The 17,228-nt window shown below is 42.7% G+C and overlaps 1 protein-coding gene across 2 annotated transcripts in view; it reads right to left on the minus strand.

Annotated features, from left to right (window-relative positions):
• The window catches only part of LOC139553414 (phospholipase DDHD1-like), a 48,100-nt gene that overhangs the window by 16,689 nt on the left and 14,183 nt on the right, over positions 1 to 17,228 (minus strand). For both annotated transcript variants that reach the window (XM_071365712.1, XM_071365714.1), the window contains 2 exons: positions 15,535 to 15,663; positions 11,586 to 11,733 (listed from right to left, as the gene is read on the minus strand). In XM_071365712.1, coding sequence (XP_071221813.1) covers positions 11,586 to 11,733; positions 15,535 to 15,663 — 277 coding nt within the window. The remainder of the gene's footprint in view (positions 1 to 11,585; positions 11,734 to 15,534; positions 15,664 to 17,228) is intronic.

Here is a 17,228-nt window from a genome sequence, read left to right on the forward strand (position 1 = left end):
GCTGAAATAAATCATTCTTTCCACTATTATTCTGACATTTCACATTCTTAAAATAAAGTGGTGATCCTAACTGCATTTTTGCTAGGATTAAATGTCAGGAATTGTGAAAGTTGAGTTTAAATGTATTTGGCTAAGGTGTATGTAAACTTCCGACTTCAACTGTATTTTGTGGGCATGCAATGTTTAAACTGTAACTCATTCCCTGTAAAACGGGGTTAAGCCACATGAATCTTATCACACCAACGAGATCTAGCATACAAATTCACTGTGTCTGCCTTGATATTCATAAAACTCCACGGACCCCCTCTTACGCACTGGAACCCAGAAGATGTGACCACTTGGTTACGGCGAAAACGTTCTGCCAAGTACACCCAAACCAGAGTGGCCACCACAAAGCCCAAGGAGCCTGATGCTCTCTGGAAGTTGCTGTAGCGCTGCTTGGGATATGTAGCCTATATTGGCTATTGGTTGAGATGCAGGGCCCGTTCTAGGTTGGTATGTCAGGGTGGGCAAATGGAAAGGAGAATTGGGCAGTTGGAGGTAATAATGTTATGGTTTATTAAGATGCATAAATACACCACACCAAAAGCTTGATATTATGGCTGTTTTAAAAAAGAATTTCCTGCAATTCTACATAGTAATGATTTCATGTTTACTACTTGGTTAATTGATTTTATAGCATGTTTAATCTATGCAAATCAATTCTATGAAATGATAGTTCACCTCTCGGTTTTCTTTTATTCCGTAATAGGGTATATTGTAACCATGTGTTCAAGTTAATAAATTCAAAGTTTATTTATGATGTAGTGTAAGCTACACAATACAATGAAAATGCCTACTGGCAACTAAAGTTCTCCTTGCAAACAGTGCTAAGATATTAGGATATAGCCAACAAATATCTATATCACCGATTCCTATTAGGCTATACTGAAATGTTTTGTTTGTTCCTGAACTGGCCAAATGGCGAGATATCCTTCACTACCACAAGTTGGTTCAACTTCTTTACCATCATTGCACAATCCTGGCGCTGTCCTTTCAGCACCACGAAGGGGGCTCCAATGGCTTAAAATAACACTAATCAAGATCTATTGCCTATGCCTAATAGTCTAACTCATTACTTAACATTATTACTCATAGAAGATCATCACTTCTCACAATGGTGCAGTTAGATAAAAGCTGAATCAATGTCTAAAGATCACACAATGATTCATTGGCATTTTACATAACAGCACCGAATATAATAGCACAGCAGGGCTATAACGTTACTACTACATCAAAAACAACTAATTTCTAATGAGATTTTAGGATGGTTAGCTGAAGCCGAATAGTCACAAAAAAGATTAAGCGCCAAAACTCAGGGCGGGCAAGATATACAGTGCCTTCAGAAAGAATCTACACCACTTGACTTTTTCCACATTGTTTTGTTACAACCTGAATTTTTAAATATTGTTTCACTGGCCTACAGACAATACCCCATAACGTCAAGTGGAATTATGATTTAACAAATTCATAAAAAATGAAAACCTGAAATGTCTGGAGTCAATAAGTATCCAAATCCTTTGTCACGACAAGCCTAAAAACGTTCAAAGTAAAAATTTACAAATTACATTGACTCAATCTGTGCAATAATAGTGTTTAACATGATTTTTGAATGGCTACCTCATCTCTGTATCATGCACATACATAATTGTATGTTAGGATGTAGCCTGAGAGAATACAATTTTACGGGCTTCTAAACAATTGGGCATTTCTGTGTGTTTTTTCATAATGTTTCTGCCACCGTCTCTTATGACCGTAAAGAGCCTCTGGACATAAGAACTGTGATTACTCGCCTCGGACAGGATAAAGATGTTTTCTTTTACGAATCGGAGGCAAAAGATTTACGGCTCCTCCTGGACCAGGCCCAAATCCCAGTCATTCGCATGAAAAGGAGATGCCGATACAGGGGGTGCAGATCCGGGTGCTTAGTGAGAATTACTCGGCGAGTGGATAATCCACCTTCACCATCCGTCTTACTGGCGAACGTGCAATCACTGGAGAATAAACCGGATGAGCTCCGTTCGAGACTATCCTACCAACGGGACATTAAAAACTGTAATATCTTATGTATCACTCAGTCGTGGCTAAACAAGGACATGGATAATATACAGTTGGCTGGGTTTTCCGTGCATCGGCAAGACAGAACAGCAACCTCTGGTAAGACGATGGGTGGTATGCTGTGTCTATTTGTCAAAACCAGCTGGTGTGCGACCTCTAATATTAAGGAAGTCTTGAGGTTTTGGTCGCCTGATGTAGAGTGTGTGCGTACACACGGAAAAAAAGAAATATCCCTTTTTCAGAACCCTGTCTTTCAAAGATAATCCAAATAACTTCACAGATCTTCATTGTAAAGGGTTTAAACACCGTTTCCCATGCTTGTTCAATGAACCATAAACAATTAATTTACATGCACATGTGGAACGGTCGTTAAGACACTAACAGCTTACAGATGGTAGGCAATTAAGGTCACAGTTATGAAAACTTAGGACACTAAAGAAGCCTTTCTACTGACCCTGAAAAACACCAACAGAAAGATGCCCAGGGTCCCTGCTCATCGGTGTGAACGTACCTTAGCCAGGCTGCAAGGAGGGATGAAGACTGCAGATGTGGCCAGGGCAATAAATTGCAATGTCCGTACTGTGAGACGCCTAAGACAGCGCTACAGGGACACAGGACGGACAGCTGATTGTCCTCGCAGTTGCAGACCACGTGCAACAACACCTGCACAGGATCGGTACATCCAAACATCACACCTGCGGGACAGGTACAGGATGGCAACAACAACTGCCCGAGTTACACCAGGAACACACAATCCCTCCATCAGTGCTCAGACTGTCCGCAATAGGCTGAGAGAGGCTGGACTGAGGGCTTGTAGGCCTGTTGTAAGGCAGGTCCTCACCAGACATCACCGGCAACAACATCGCCTATGGGCACAAACCCACCGTCGCTGGACCAGACAGGACTGGCAAACAGTGCTCTTCACTGACGAGTCACGGTTTTGTCTCACCAGGGGTGATGGTCGGATTTGCGTTTATCGGCGAAGGAATGAGCGTTACACCGAGGCCTGTACTCTGGAGCGGGATCGATTTGGAGGTGGAGGGTCCGTCATGGTCTGGGTCAGTGTGTCACAGCATCATCAGACTGAGCTTGTTGTCATTGCAGGCAATCTCAACGCTGTGCGTTACAGGGAAGACAACACCTCCCTCATGTGGTACCCTTCCTGCAGGCACATCCTGACGTGACCCTCCAGCATGACAATGCCACCAGCCATACTGCTCGTTCTGTGCGTGATTTCCTCCGAAACAGGAATGTCAGTGTTCTGCCATGGCCAGAGAAGATCCCAGATCTCAATCCCATTGAGCACGTCTGGGACCTGTTGGATTCGAGGGTGAGGGCTAGGGCCATTCCCCCCAGAAATGTCCGGGAACTTGCAGGTGCCTTGGTGGAAGAGTGGGGTAACATCTCACAGCAAGAACTGGCAAATCTGGTGCAGTCCATGAGGAGGAGATGCACTGCAGTACTTAATGCAGCTGGTGGCCACCCCAGATACAGACCGTTACTTTTAATTTTGACCCCCCCTTTGTTCAGGGACACATTATCCCATTTCTGTTAGTCACATGTCTGTGGAACTTGTTCAGTTTATGTCTCAGTTGCTGAATATTGTTATGGTCATACAAATATTTACACGTTAAAAGTTTGCTGAAGATAAACGTAGTTGACAGTGAGAGGAGGTTGACAGTGAGATATATAGTGCGAGATATATAACGTTATATATATATATATATATATACACTGCTCAAAAAAATAAAGGGAACACTTAAACAACACAATGTAACTCCAAGTCAATCACACTTCTGTGAAATCAAACTGTCCGACTTAGGAAGCAACACTGATTGACAATAAATTTCACATGCTGTTGTGCAAATGGAATAGACAAAAGGTGGAAATTATAGGCAATTAGCAAGACACCCCCAATAAAGGAGTGATTCTGCAGGTGGTGACCACAGACCACTTCTCAGTTCCTATGCCTCCTGGCTGATGTTTTGGTCACTTTTGAATGCTGGCGGTGCTCTCACTCTAGTGGTAGCATGAGACGGAGTCTACAACCCACACAAGTGGCTCAGGTAGTGCAGCTCATCCAGGATGGCACATCAATGCGAGCTGTGGCAAGAAGGTTTGCTGTGTCTGTCAGCGTAGTGTCCAGAGCATGGAGGCGCTACCAGGAGACAGGCCAGTACATCAGGAGACGTGGAGGAGGCCGTAGGAGGGCAACAACCCAGCAGCAGGACCGCTACCTCCGCCTTTGAGCAGGAGGACCACTGCCAGAGCCCTGCAAAATGACCTCCAGCAGGCCACAAATGTGCATGTGTCAGCATATGGTCTCACAAGGGCTCTGAGGATCTCATCTCGGTACCTAATGGCAGTCAGGCTACCTCTGGCGAGCACATGGAGGGCTGTGCGGCCCCACAAAGAAATGCCACCCCACACCATGACTGACCCACCGCCAAACCGGTCATGCTGGAGGATGTTGCAGGCAGCAGAACGTTCTCCACGGCGTCTCCAGACTCTGTCACGTCTGTCACATGTGCTCATGTGCTCAGTGTGAACCTGCTTTCATCTGTGAAGAGCACAGGGCGCCAGTGGCGAATTTGACAATCTTGGTGTTCTCTGGCAAATGCCAAATGTCCTGCACGGTGTTGGGCTGTAAGCACAACCCCCACCTGTGGATGTCGGGCCCTCATACCACCCTCATGGAGTCTGTTTCTGACCGTTTGAGCAGACACATGCACATTTGTGGCCTGCTGGAGGTCATTTTGCAGGGCTCTGGCAGTGGTCCTACTGCTCAAAGGCGGAGGTAGCGGTCCTGCTGCTGGGTTGTTGCCCTCCTACGGCCTCCTCCACGTCTCCTGATGTACTGGCCTGTCTCCTGGTAGCGCCTCCATGCTCTGGACACTACGCTGACAGACACAGCAAACCTTCTTGCCACAGCTCGCATTGATGTGCAATCCTGGATGAGCTGCACCACCTGAGCCACTTGTGTGGGTTGTAGACTCCGTCTCATGCTACCACTAGAGTGAGAGCACCGCCAGCATTCAAAAGTGACCAAAACATCAGCCAGGAAGCATAGGAACTGAGAAGTGGTCTGTGGTCACCACCTGCAGAATCACTCCTTTATTGGGGGTGTCTTGCTAATTGCCTATAATTTCCACCTTTTGTCCATTCCATTTGCACAACAGCATATGAAATTTATTGTCAATCAGTGTTGCTTCCTAAGTGGACAGTTTGATTTCACAGAAGTGTGGTTGACTTGGAGTTACATTGTGTTGTTTAAGTGTTCCCTTTATTTTTTTGAGCAGTGTATATTTTTTTTACGTAGCTGTCTATTTACCACCACAAACCGATGCAGGCAATAAGACAGCACTCAACGAGCTTTAAGGCCATAAACAAGAAAATTCTCACCCAGAAGCGGCGCTCCTAGTGGCCGGGGGCTTAATGCAGGAAAACAAATCAATTTTACCTCATTTTTAACCAGCATTTGACATGTGCAACCAGGAGAAGAAAAAAATTATTTTAAAAATAAATACATTTAGACCACATTTACTCCACACACAGAGAAGCTTACAAAGCTCTCCATTTGGCAAATCTGACCATAATTCTGTCCTCCTGATGGCTGCTTATAAGCAAAAACTCAAGTAGGAAGTACCAGTGACTCGATCAATACGGAAGTGGTCTGATGATGTGGATGCAAAGCTACAGGACTGTTTTTCTGCCACAGACTGCAATATTTTCCAGGATTCATCCGATGGCATTGAGGAGTATACCACATCGGTCACCGGCTTCATCAATAACTGCATTGACGATGTCATCCCCACAGTGACCATACGTACATATCCCAACCAGAAGCCATGGATTTACAGGCAACATCCACACTGAGCTAAAGGCTAGAGCTTCCGCTTTCAAGGAGCGCGACACTAATCCGGACGCTGAAAAGAAATCCCACTATGCCCTCCCACGAACCATCAAACAGGCAAAGCATCAATACAGGACTAACATTGAGTCCTACTACACCGGCTCTGACGCTTGTCGGATGTGGCATGGCTTGCAAACTATTACGTATTACGAACAGAAATCCAGCCGCAAGTTGCTCAGTGATGCGAGCCTACCAGATGAGCTAAATGCTTTCTATGCTCTCTTCAAGGCAAGCAACACTGAACCATGCATGAGAGCACCAGCTGTTCCGGACGACTGTGTGATCATGCTCTCCGTAGCCGATGTGATTAACACATTTAAACAGGTCAACATTCACAAGGCCGCAGGTCCAGACATATTACCAAGACGTGTACTCAGTGCATGCGCTGATCAATTTTCAACCTCTACCTAATCGAGTATGTAATACCTACATGTTTCAAGCAGACCACCATAGTTCCTGTGCCCAAGAACGCAAGGGTAACCTGCCCCGTAGCACTCACGTCTGTAGCAATGAAGTGATTTGAAAAGCTGGTCATGGCTCACAAACACCATAAACCCATAAACCCTAGACCCACTACAATTCGCATACCGACCCAACAGATGATGCAATCTCTATTGCACTACATACTTCCCTTTCCCACCTGGACAAAATAAATACCTACGTGAGAATGCTGTTCATTGACTACAGCTCAGCGTTCAACACCATAATGTGCTCAAAGCTCATCACTAAGCTAAGGACCCTGGGACTAAACACCTCCCTCTGCAACTGGATCCTGGTCCGCCCCCAGGTGGTAAGGGTAGGCAACAACACATCCGACACACATCCTCAACACGGGGCCCTTCGGGTGCATGCTTAGTCCCCTCCTGTACTCCCTGTTCACGCATGGCTGCGTGGCCAAGCACGACTCCAACACCATCATAAAGTTTGCTGACGACAACAGTGGTAGGTCTGATCACCGACAATGATGAGACAGACTACAAGGAGGTCAGTGACCTGGCCGTGTGGTACCAGGACAACAACCTCTCCCTCAACATAAGCAAGACAAAATAGCTGATGGCGAACTACAGGAAAGGGGGGGGCCAAGCACACCCTCATTCATATCAACGTGGCTGTAGTGGAGCGGATAGAGCTTCAAGTTCCATGGCGTCCACATCACTAACAAACTATCATGGTCCAAACACACCAAGACGGTTGTGAAAAAGGAACCTCAACACCTCTTCCCCCTCAGGAGATTGAAAAGATTTGGCATGGGTCCCCAGATCCTCAAAAAGTTCTACAGCTGCACCATCTAGAGCATTCTGACTGGTTGCGTCACTGCCTGGTATGGCAACTGCTCGGCGTCCGACCGCAAGGCTCTACAGCAAAATAGTGCATAAGGCCCCATACATCACTGGGGCCAAGCTTCCTGCCATTCAGGACCTCTATCCCAGGCTGATGGCTGCTTATAAGCAGCCATCAGGAGGACAGAATTATGGTCAGATTTGCCAAATGGAGAGCTTTGTAAGCTTCTCTGTGTGTGGAGTAAATGTGGTCTAAATGTATTTATTTTTAAAATAATTTTTTTCTTCTCCTGGTTGCACATGTCAAATGCTGGTTAAAAATGAGGTAAAATTGATTTGTTTTCCTGCATTAAGCCCCCGGCCACTAGGAGCGCCGCTTCTGGGTGAGAATTTTCTTGTTTATGGCCTTAAAGCTCGTTGAGTGCTGTCTTATAGACAGCTACGTAAAAAAAATATACACTGCTCAAAAAAATAAAGGGAACACTTAAACAACACAATGTAACTCCAAGTCAACCACACTTCTGTGAAATCAAACTGTCCACTTAGGAAGCAACACTGATTGACAATAAATTTCATATGCTGTTGTGCAAATGGAATGGACAAAAGGTGGAAATTATAGGCAATTAGCAAGACACCCCCAATAAAGGAGTGATTCTGCAGGTGGTGACCACAGACCACTTCTCAGTTCCTATGCTTCCTGGCTGATGTTTTGGTCACTTTTGAATGCTGGCGGTGCTCTCACTCTAGTGGTAGCCAAATCTAGGTCCAAAAGGCTCCTTAACAGCTTCTACCCCCAAGACATAAGACTGCTAAACAGTTTCTCAAATGGCTACCTGGACAAAAAAGCAGACAATGAATATCCCTTTGAGCATGGTGAAGTGAACACTTTGGATGGTGTATCAGTACACCCACTCACTTCAAATATACAGACATCCTTCCTTACTAAGTTGCCAGAGAGGAAGGAAACTGCTCAGGGACAACACCATGAGGCCAATGGTGACATTAAAACAGTTAGAGTTTAATAGCTGTGGTAGGATTAAACTGAGGATGTAACAACATTGTAGTTACCCCACAATATTAACCTAAATCATGGTGCAAAGAAGGAAGCCTGTACAGAATAAAAGTATTCCAAAACAAGCATTCTATTTGCAATAAAGCACTAAAGTAAAACTGTAAAAAAAGCATTGTGTTTGGGGCAAATCCAACACAACAAAAACATCACTGAGTACCACTCATATATTTCAAGCATGGTGGTGGCTCCAAGTTATGGGCATGCTTGTCATCGGCAAGGACTAAGGAGTTTTTCAGGATAAACAAAATCTGAATGGAGCTAAACGCAGTAAAAATCCTAGAGGAAAACCTGTTTCAGTCTGCTTTCCAACAGACACTGGGAGACAAATTCACCTTTCAGCAGGACAATAACCTAAAACACAAAAGGCAAATATACACTGGAGTTGCTTACCAAGACAACACTGAATGTGGCCTATTTACAGTTGAATTAAATTGGCTAGAAAATCTATGGCAAAACTTGAAAATGGCTGTCTAGCAATGATCAACAACCAACTTGACTTAATTGTTTTAATATTTTCCAAATATTGAACAATCCAGTTGTGCAAAACTCTTAGAGATTTACCCAGAAAGAGTCACAACATAATTGACTCAGGGGGTGTGAATACTTTGAAATATATAATTTTCAGTAATTTGTCAATTTATTGGGACATGTTTTCACTTTGTCATTATGGAGTATTGTGTGTAGATGGATGAGAACAAATCATTTTTTTTTAATTTAGGCTGTAACACAACAAAATGTGAACTAAGTCAAGGGGTATGAATATTTTCTGACGGCACTGTATATTGTCGCTGTCAGATTAAAACGTTGTCACTCAAAATGTGATTTAAAATGTTCGGGTTTTACAAGAATTTATACTATTGGTTCCCTTTTATGTCTGCAAGATTGTTTCACGACACTTTGACCAATGAAATGTATGAAAAAATAGCTTGTCATCAAAACTATTAAGTCCATTGGCTCTCAAAGTTGTCAGTCAAACCCCGTATCTCCACCACGGCTCTTGAAGTGGACGTCTTCACTCCAAAGGAGATTTTTGTTGGTGGGTTCTTAGCACTTTAATTACCTTCTGCCTTTGTGATATTATATATTTCATGGAGTAAGATAAGTATTTCTCAGATATACTTGTGCTGTTGAAATAGTTTGAGGGTGAGTGCAAATAAAATGGCTAGGCAGCTAACTAGCTAGCTAGCCCGTTTGCTTTGGCTAACCCAGAATCTAACAATGTTTAATCTCCTGTTTTTAGCTCCCCATATTATCTCTGCTTGTTGGCCAAGTTAACTAGCCACCTTGTCATTGGCATAAAGAGTGAACTGATGGAGAATGGGGCAAGAAAATACCTTTCAAAGTTGAAAGGGGAGGTTCAGAAGAGAATGTGGATGAAGGTAAATACTACCTTGGCAAGAAAAATATGATTAATTTGACTATGGCATTTGATATATGCACCGTTTGATTATTCCTTACATAATTCTGACCTAAATACTAACTTTGATGTTTAATTCCATTATAAATGTGTCTGACTTGCATACTAATAATAACATAATTGATAGTGACATTTCAATATCCTCCTTGATGAAAAATGTATCACACTAGGTGTAAAAAGTTTTTTATTACACATTCACCATCCCATGTAGTTGAAATGATAGTGAAATACATTCATATTTATGCTATTGAAATGATTCCAATGCCTCGGGTACTGTTTAGGTTTTAATGAAATTGAGCACATTGATAGATATTTTAATAAGACCGTAATTGAAAGTGTAAAGCCTACCTGTGCTGGAGGACATCTGCAAGATGATGCTGGCAGGCTTAAATAATAAAGGAATGTGAAATCAATTGCAATAAGTTGTTCTTTTTGTTTGCTGTCACAATTGACCATATGGTGTAACTTGTACTTAAGTAGTCTTCTGACCGGATACCTTTTTACTCTTACTTGAGTAGTTTCTTAAGAGGGATACTTTTGAGTAAATTACAAATCTAAGTAACAGTACTTTTACTTAAGTACATATTTTAAGTACTCTACCACCCTCTGGTATAGGCAGAGATTGCAATTGGAGGATGCATTATATGCATATTCTTTAAATGATATAGATTTCTATTATATAGAATGATATATTGAATAGGCTACATCTGTCAGTACAAACTTTGATTTAGGAAATTATGACGCCTTATTTAATAATTTTGTTGATGCTCCCTCACATAAAAAATAGCACTACACCACTGATGATGACGTCTGGTCTTGGTGGACTACTTGGAGCAGGCAGTCACAATACAAAATGCCTAGGCATGTCTTAATGATAAATGGCCAGTGTGGAGGGAAGGACACCCATGGGTGTACCTACTTTCTTATCTATCTGTTTAGTTCAATGAGGAAATGGTTCACATAATGCAGCTTTAACATAATACACTGTTAATAACTTACTTGCATCCCTAAGATAGCATCTGGTGAACATCATGACGGTGCAATTATGTGAAAGTTGCGCCCAAACCAGTCTGACAGCAGTTCATGATAAACGTCTCATAGAATGACACCAATGAGGGCAAACCAGTGTTTGACTTGGGCAGGAGCTCACCGGATATGAGTATGGCACCTCAAATGTTCTACTGCTTGAGCTCCTGTTACTCTTATAACATAACATATTAGCTGAAAAGTATTGCGGAGCTCCTGCACCTAAATGTAAACAGTACCGGCACCAAAAATGAGTACAGGCACCTATTTCAGTCTAAGTCAAGCGCTCGGGCAATCGATCAAATTATGAACGAATAAGATCTAGGACAGGAACAGGACACATCCACGTTAAGACAGGTGTGCATTCTCAAACACACGTGTGTGAACATGTTCTCAGACAGACAAACACTTTGTGGTACATTCCATACCGATTCACATCTCCATGGAAACCCACATCAAGACGTGTGGGCTGAAGCTTCATGCCACCCGATCAGCAGACAGCAGTGCATGTAGCTACATCATCCCACAGTAGATCAAACTGGCACAGTCTCTCCACACACAGTAGAAAAATCAACATGGCTATGTCTCAAATGGCACACTATTCCCTTTATAGCGCACTACATTTGACCAGGGTGAATAGGGCCATTTGGGATGCATACTATGTTACCTCAGAGCCATAGATATACAGAGTTCAACACATAACCCTCCACGATGTTGGCAGCACCATGTCGCCCAGTAGAATAACTATAACATGCACACAGTGAATGAGAGAGCACTCACATGCCAGTGTTCTTGATAATGCGTCCTGTGTCCATCTTCTGTCCAATGCCGTGAACCACAAAGACGATGTGTGTGGTCTGGGGGGGCTTGTCCTCCAAGGAGGCCTCCTCCACATAGCCCCGGTGGAGCCGTGTACCACTGCTGGAGGCTACAGAGGGGACAGTGGATGGAGACAGGGTGAACAGGCGGTGGAGAGAGGGACAGTGTCAGTAAAATATCAACATACTGGGTGGCTGCACATTGCCCAACAAATGCCAACAACGTTTCGCTCATCAGCGTTTGTTCACTTGTGTTCAACATTGGTAAAGTCTTGATTCATGATTAAGGCTTGATAGACTCAAACCGTGAAATTACATTTCACAGAGGCCACAATGAAATGACTACACAACATGCATACAGTTATGGTGAACATCCTAGGCCATCCTATATCTGAAAGTAGCAATAAGGTGACTGAGTTTACAGGGGCAGTAGGATACTGGAAGCCTCCCGCTGTGTCTGTGGCTCAGGGTTGCATGCGTGGCTGGCTTCCTGTGCTAACACTACTCTACACCAGGGTTCTCAAACTATTTGGGGTCGCGACTCCCTTTTGTGATAGTAAATTCATCAGGGACCCCCTCAATCAGAACACAACTCGAGTGAGATAAAAAAAAAATAGCATACAAGGAGTTTTACTATGACATCGGCAGTGCATAGCCGGACAAACCAAGTCTCGGCCCTGGGAACGAACAATTTAAAAGGCCCACATTTTGTCATGGGGCAGATTTTTTGTTGTTGCAGCTTTAAAGCTAATATCCTGCAATTCTACACATTTTGCCACAAGGCAGAGAGAAAACATTGCAGTTTTAAAGCTTAAAATTGTAGTGCGTTTATGAAGAAAAAAAATGTATACATTTTTTGTCCATTAAAATCACATCAAATTGATCAGAAATACAGTGTAGACATTGTTAATGTTGTAAATGACTATTGTAGCTGGAAATGGCAGATTTTTTATGTAATATCTACATAGGCGTACAGAGGCCCATTACCAGCAACCATCACTCCTGTGTTCCAATGGCACGCTGTTAGCTAATCCAAGTTTATCATTTTAAAATGGCAAATTGATCATTAGAAAACCCTTTTGCAATTATGTTAGCATAGCTGAAAACTGTTATGATTAAAGAAGCAATAAAACTGGCCTTCTTTAGACTAGTTGAGTATCTGGAGCATCAGCATTTGTGGGTTCGATTACAGGCTCAAAATGGCCAGAAACAAATAACTTTCTTCTGAAACTCCTCAGTCTATTCTTGTTCTGAGAAATGAAGGCTATTCCATGTGAGAAATTGCCAAGAAACGGAAGAGCTCGTACAATGCTGTGTACTACTCCCTTCACAGAACAAAGCAAACTGGCCCTAACCAGAATAGAAAGAGTGGGAGGCCCTGGTGCACAACTGAGCAAGAGGACAAGTACATTAGTGTCTAGTTTGAGAAATGTCCTCCTACAACAGGACAATGACCCAAAGCACAGCTCCAAACTATGCAAGAACTATTTAGGGAAGAAGCAATCAGCTGGTATTCTGTCTATAATGGAGTGGCCAGCACAGTCACCGGATCTCAACCCTATTGAGCTGTGGTGGGAGCAGCTTGACAGTATGGTACTTAAGAAGGGCCCATCAAGCCAATCCAATTTGTGGGAGGTGCTTCAGGAAGCATGGGGTGAAATCTCTTCAGATTACCTCAACAGATTGACAACTAGAATGCCAAAGGTCTGCAAGGCTATAATTGCTGCAAATGGAGGATTCTTTGACGAAAGCAAAATTTGAGGGACACAATGACTTTTTCATTTAAAAATCATTATTTATAACCATGTCAACATCTTGACTATGTTTACTATTAATTTTGCAACTCATTTCATGTATGTTTTCATGGAAAACAAGGACATTTCTAAGTGACCCCAAACTTTTGAACAGTGTGTGTGTGTATATATATATAAAACTAACGGTCAAAAGTTTTAGAATACCTACATTTTTCCAGTTTTTAATTGAAATTCACACAGTTTAATGTACTCTGAAATTAAAGCATAGAACAAATAAACAATTGGAGGCAAAACAAAAATAATGGAATTGTTCTGTTTAACAAAATGTAAATCTACTTTTGACTCAAAGTAGCCACCTTTTGCAGAGATAACAGCCAAACACACTCATAGCATTCTTTCTACAATGGAAATCAAATATTGTTTAGAAAGTTCTCCCCAACACTGTTGAAGATGTTACCACAAAACGTGTGCACTTGTAGGTTGCTTTGCTTTCACCCTTCTGCCCAGTGCATCCCAAACCAGCTCGATGGGGTTTAAGTCTGGAGACTGTGCTGGCCATTCCATGATTTGAAGCCTACCGTCTTGTTATTTTCATCTAAGGTAGTTCTGAAATACCTCCAGGCTATGTTTTTGGTTATTTCTTGCTGTAGGATGAACCCCTGAACAACTTGGAGTACACCAGAGGGTATTGCATGGCGCTGCAAAATGCTGTGGTAGTTGTTTTGGTTCAGGGTGCCACTTACTCTGTTTAAGTCGCCGACTCTGGATCCAGCAAAAGACCATCACACTTCCTCCTCCATGTTTGACAGTTGGTGTAACACACTGAGGAACCATCCTTGCGCCTACTCGACGGCGTACAAAAACCCTGCGTGATGAACTGAAGATTTCAAATTTTGATTCATCGGTCCATAAGACCTTCTTCCAGTTTTCAGTAGTCCACTGGTGTTGCTTCATGGCCCAGTCAAGCCTCTCTTTCTTATTTTGCCATCTTAGCAATGGCTTTCTTACTGTCACTCAACCTGTCAAACCTGCAGCTTGAAGTCTTCTCTTCACAGTTGAAACGGAGACTTGCTTACTTCGACCAGTGTTAAGCTGTGCTTGCAGCGGTTGTCCTGTGAGCCACCTATCTCAGAAACTTGTCTTCTGATTCTGTTGTGGTTTTGGGTCTGCCATCTCTCTTCCGGTTGATGGTCTAGGAAATTGTACTCACTGACACCTTGGCTTCTTTGCAATTTCTCTAAAGGAAAGACCCACACTTTTAAGGGTTATAATTGTCTGTCTGTCTTCCTTCCTTTTTATGATAGTATTGTACTGCAGGAAGTAGTATATTGCTGTCAAAATAATGCTTAAGAGGCTGTAGTAAGAGTCTGTTCCAACACTGATTTTATACAGACAGAGGGTTTTGTAAGTAATCAACAAAAATTGGGACACCTGCAGGAATTGTTAGCATCAACTTTCAAGGCTTAATTTAATTAATTGCTGCAGAACAGCTGTAAGTTGTTAACCCATTGCTTGTTCTCTGAAAAAGGCTTCTTTTTTTTTTACTCTGAATTGTACATTATTTTTCATTATTTTTTCTTTTTTAACCTCTGGCAGTTTACCGCTTACCTTTGTACCATTTCAGGTTATTCATTGGACTTGAATTGCTTAAATTTCAATAAAAACTGGAAAATGGGGGTGTTCTAAAACTTTTGACCGATAGTGTATATAAATAGGGGGAATACGAAAAGTATTGAGTTGTACCCTGGCAGGGTACTGTGGATACCAATATCTGTTAGCCTCCCAGGCCCATGTTGCCCAGGTTTAAAAACATACATTGTAGAATAATATTTTATTGTATTACACCCTCTAAACTTTTTCCACGGATCCCTTGTCCCTTTCATTTTTGATCTGGCCGTGAACCCCTACAGTACCTCCAGGGGTCCGCTGACACCACTGAGAACACCTGCTCTACACAATAGGCAAATAGGATTAGCTGCTTGCTGGCTGGCCGACACAGCCTTAAGGAGATTTACAGCGGTAGTGGGTTTGTGTGTCAGAGGAGATTGAGAACTCATGCCAGATCCACCTCTTCATCTTCACTTCACTTGATATTGGGGTGGGGAAGGGGAGGAAGGGTTCAACAGAAAAGTGGGCAGTCAGTCAGTGACCTCTAACCTTTGGAGAAGCCCAGTTTCTGGGTGACAGTGCGGGCGATCTTGGAGGTGGTGGCATCGCTGTAGAGGTAGACCTCGTCCACACTGTGCCAGTCCACGTGGGTCCGACTCAATTTCAAACTGTGGACAGCTGCAGAGGAAGAAGAGAGGGATGGAGAAGTAGGAAAGGGAGGAATGGGCAAAATGGAGGGATGGAAAAATTAGAACGCAAGGAAGGGGGGAACGAGATGTGAGAGCAAGCAGAAAAAGAACAAGAGGTACGATGAACAAATGCAGGGGGAAAGACAGAAAATACACTCATCAAAATTGTGATTACAAATTCCTCATGTTACAACTCAACAAGGAGAAAGTTTGGTGTAGTCTAGTGCTCGATCAAATACAGACTAGGGCATTGATCTGCAGAGGGTCACTAGAGAACCAGAAAAGTACATATTGAAGAAGCACAAATGTTCACAAAGTCTGCATATTTCAACTGTTACCCGCCCATTGATTGCTTGGGTGTCATTGAATGTGTACAGTAGATTATGTGAAATAATATTGTACCAGACAATTCTCAATTGGGTCTCTATGGTAAGCTCGATCACCAATGTGGATGGGCTACACTCAGGTTGTGCAGATCATACAGAGGACTAGATTAGATTTCAGCCTCATTATCTTAGCGGGCAACAGGGCAGGTAAGAGTGAAAACATGAACGATAAATGAAAACCGGTTGACTGGGTTGAGCCGGTCACATTGAGGTTTGATTGCCACAGATTCACTGTATGGTACAGTACGTGAAGAGGTGACCGGGTACTTTGGTATTGGTCCAGACCGAACCCTGGGGTGCATAGAGACAATCAGGAGGGATTAAAAGGACAATGTTAAAATGTCCAGGACAAAAGGATTCCTAGAAGAGGTGGACATTAAAGACGTCCTCCAGCGATTGTTTTTACTTGTACTGTTGAAAAGTGATATCTCACGTACAAATATAGTAAAGTACACATACTAAAGAGTTAAACAATTATCAAAAGTTTGGACACCTACTCATTCAAGGGATTTTCTTTTTACTATTTCCTACATTGTAGAATAATACAATGTAGCGGCAGGTAGCCTAGTGGTTAGAGCGTTGGACTAGTAACCGAAAGGTTGCAAGATCGAATCCCCGAGCTGACAAGGTAAAAATCTGTTGTTCTGCCCCTGAACAAGGCAGTTAACCCACTAAGAATGTGTTCTTAACTGACTTGCCCAGTTAAATAAAAGGTATAAAAAAAGACATCAAAAATATGAAATAACATACAGAATCAGGTAGTAACCAAAAAAGTGTTAAACAAATCAAAGTAGTCACCCTTTGCCTTGATGACAGCTTTGCACACTCTTGACATTCTCTGCACACACATTCTTTGCACACTCTTGACCCAGAGTTACCTCTGTTGCAGAGGATTAGTTCATTAGAGTTACCAGCCTCATATTTCAGCCCAAATAAATGTGTCTGCTACTTGAACTCTGAAGCATCTCAACATCAACTGTTCAGAGGAGACTGAGTGACTCAAGCCTTCATGGTCGAATTACTGCAAAGAAACTACTACTAAAGGACACCAATAAGAAGAAGAGACTTGCTTGGGCCAAGAAACACAAGCAATGGACATTAGACCAGTGGAAATTTGTCCTTTGGTCTGATGAGTCCAAATTTTAGATTTTTGGTTCCAACCGCCGTG

The sequence above is a fragment of the Salvelinus alpinus genome, chromosome 25 (assembly GCF_045679555.1).
Source record: "Salvelinus alpinus chromosome 25, SLU_Salpinus.1, whole genome shotgun sequence".
Lineage (NCBI taxonomy): Eukaryota > Metazoa > Chordata > Actinopteri > Salmoniformes > Salmonidae > Salvelinus > Salvelinus alpinus.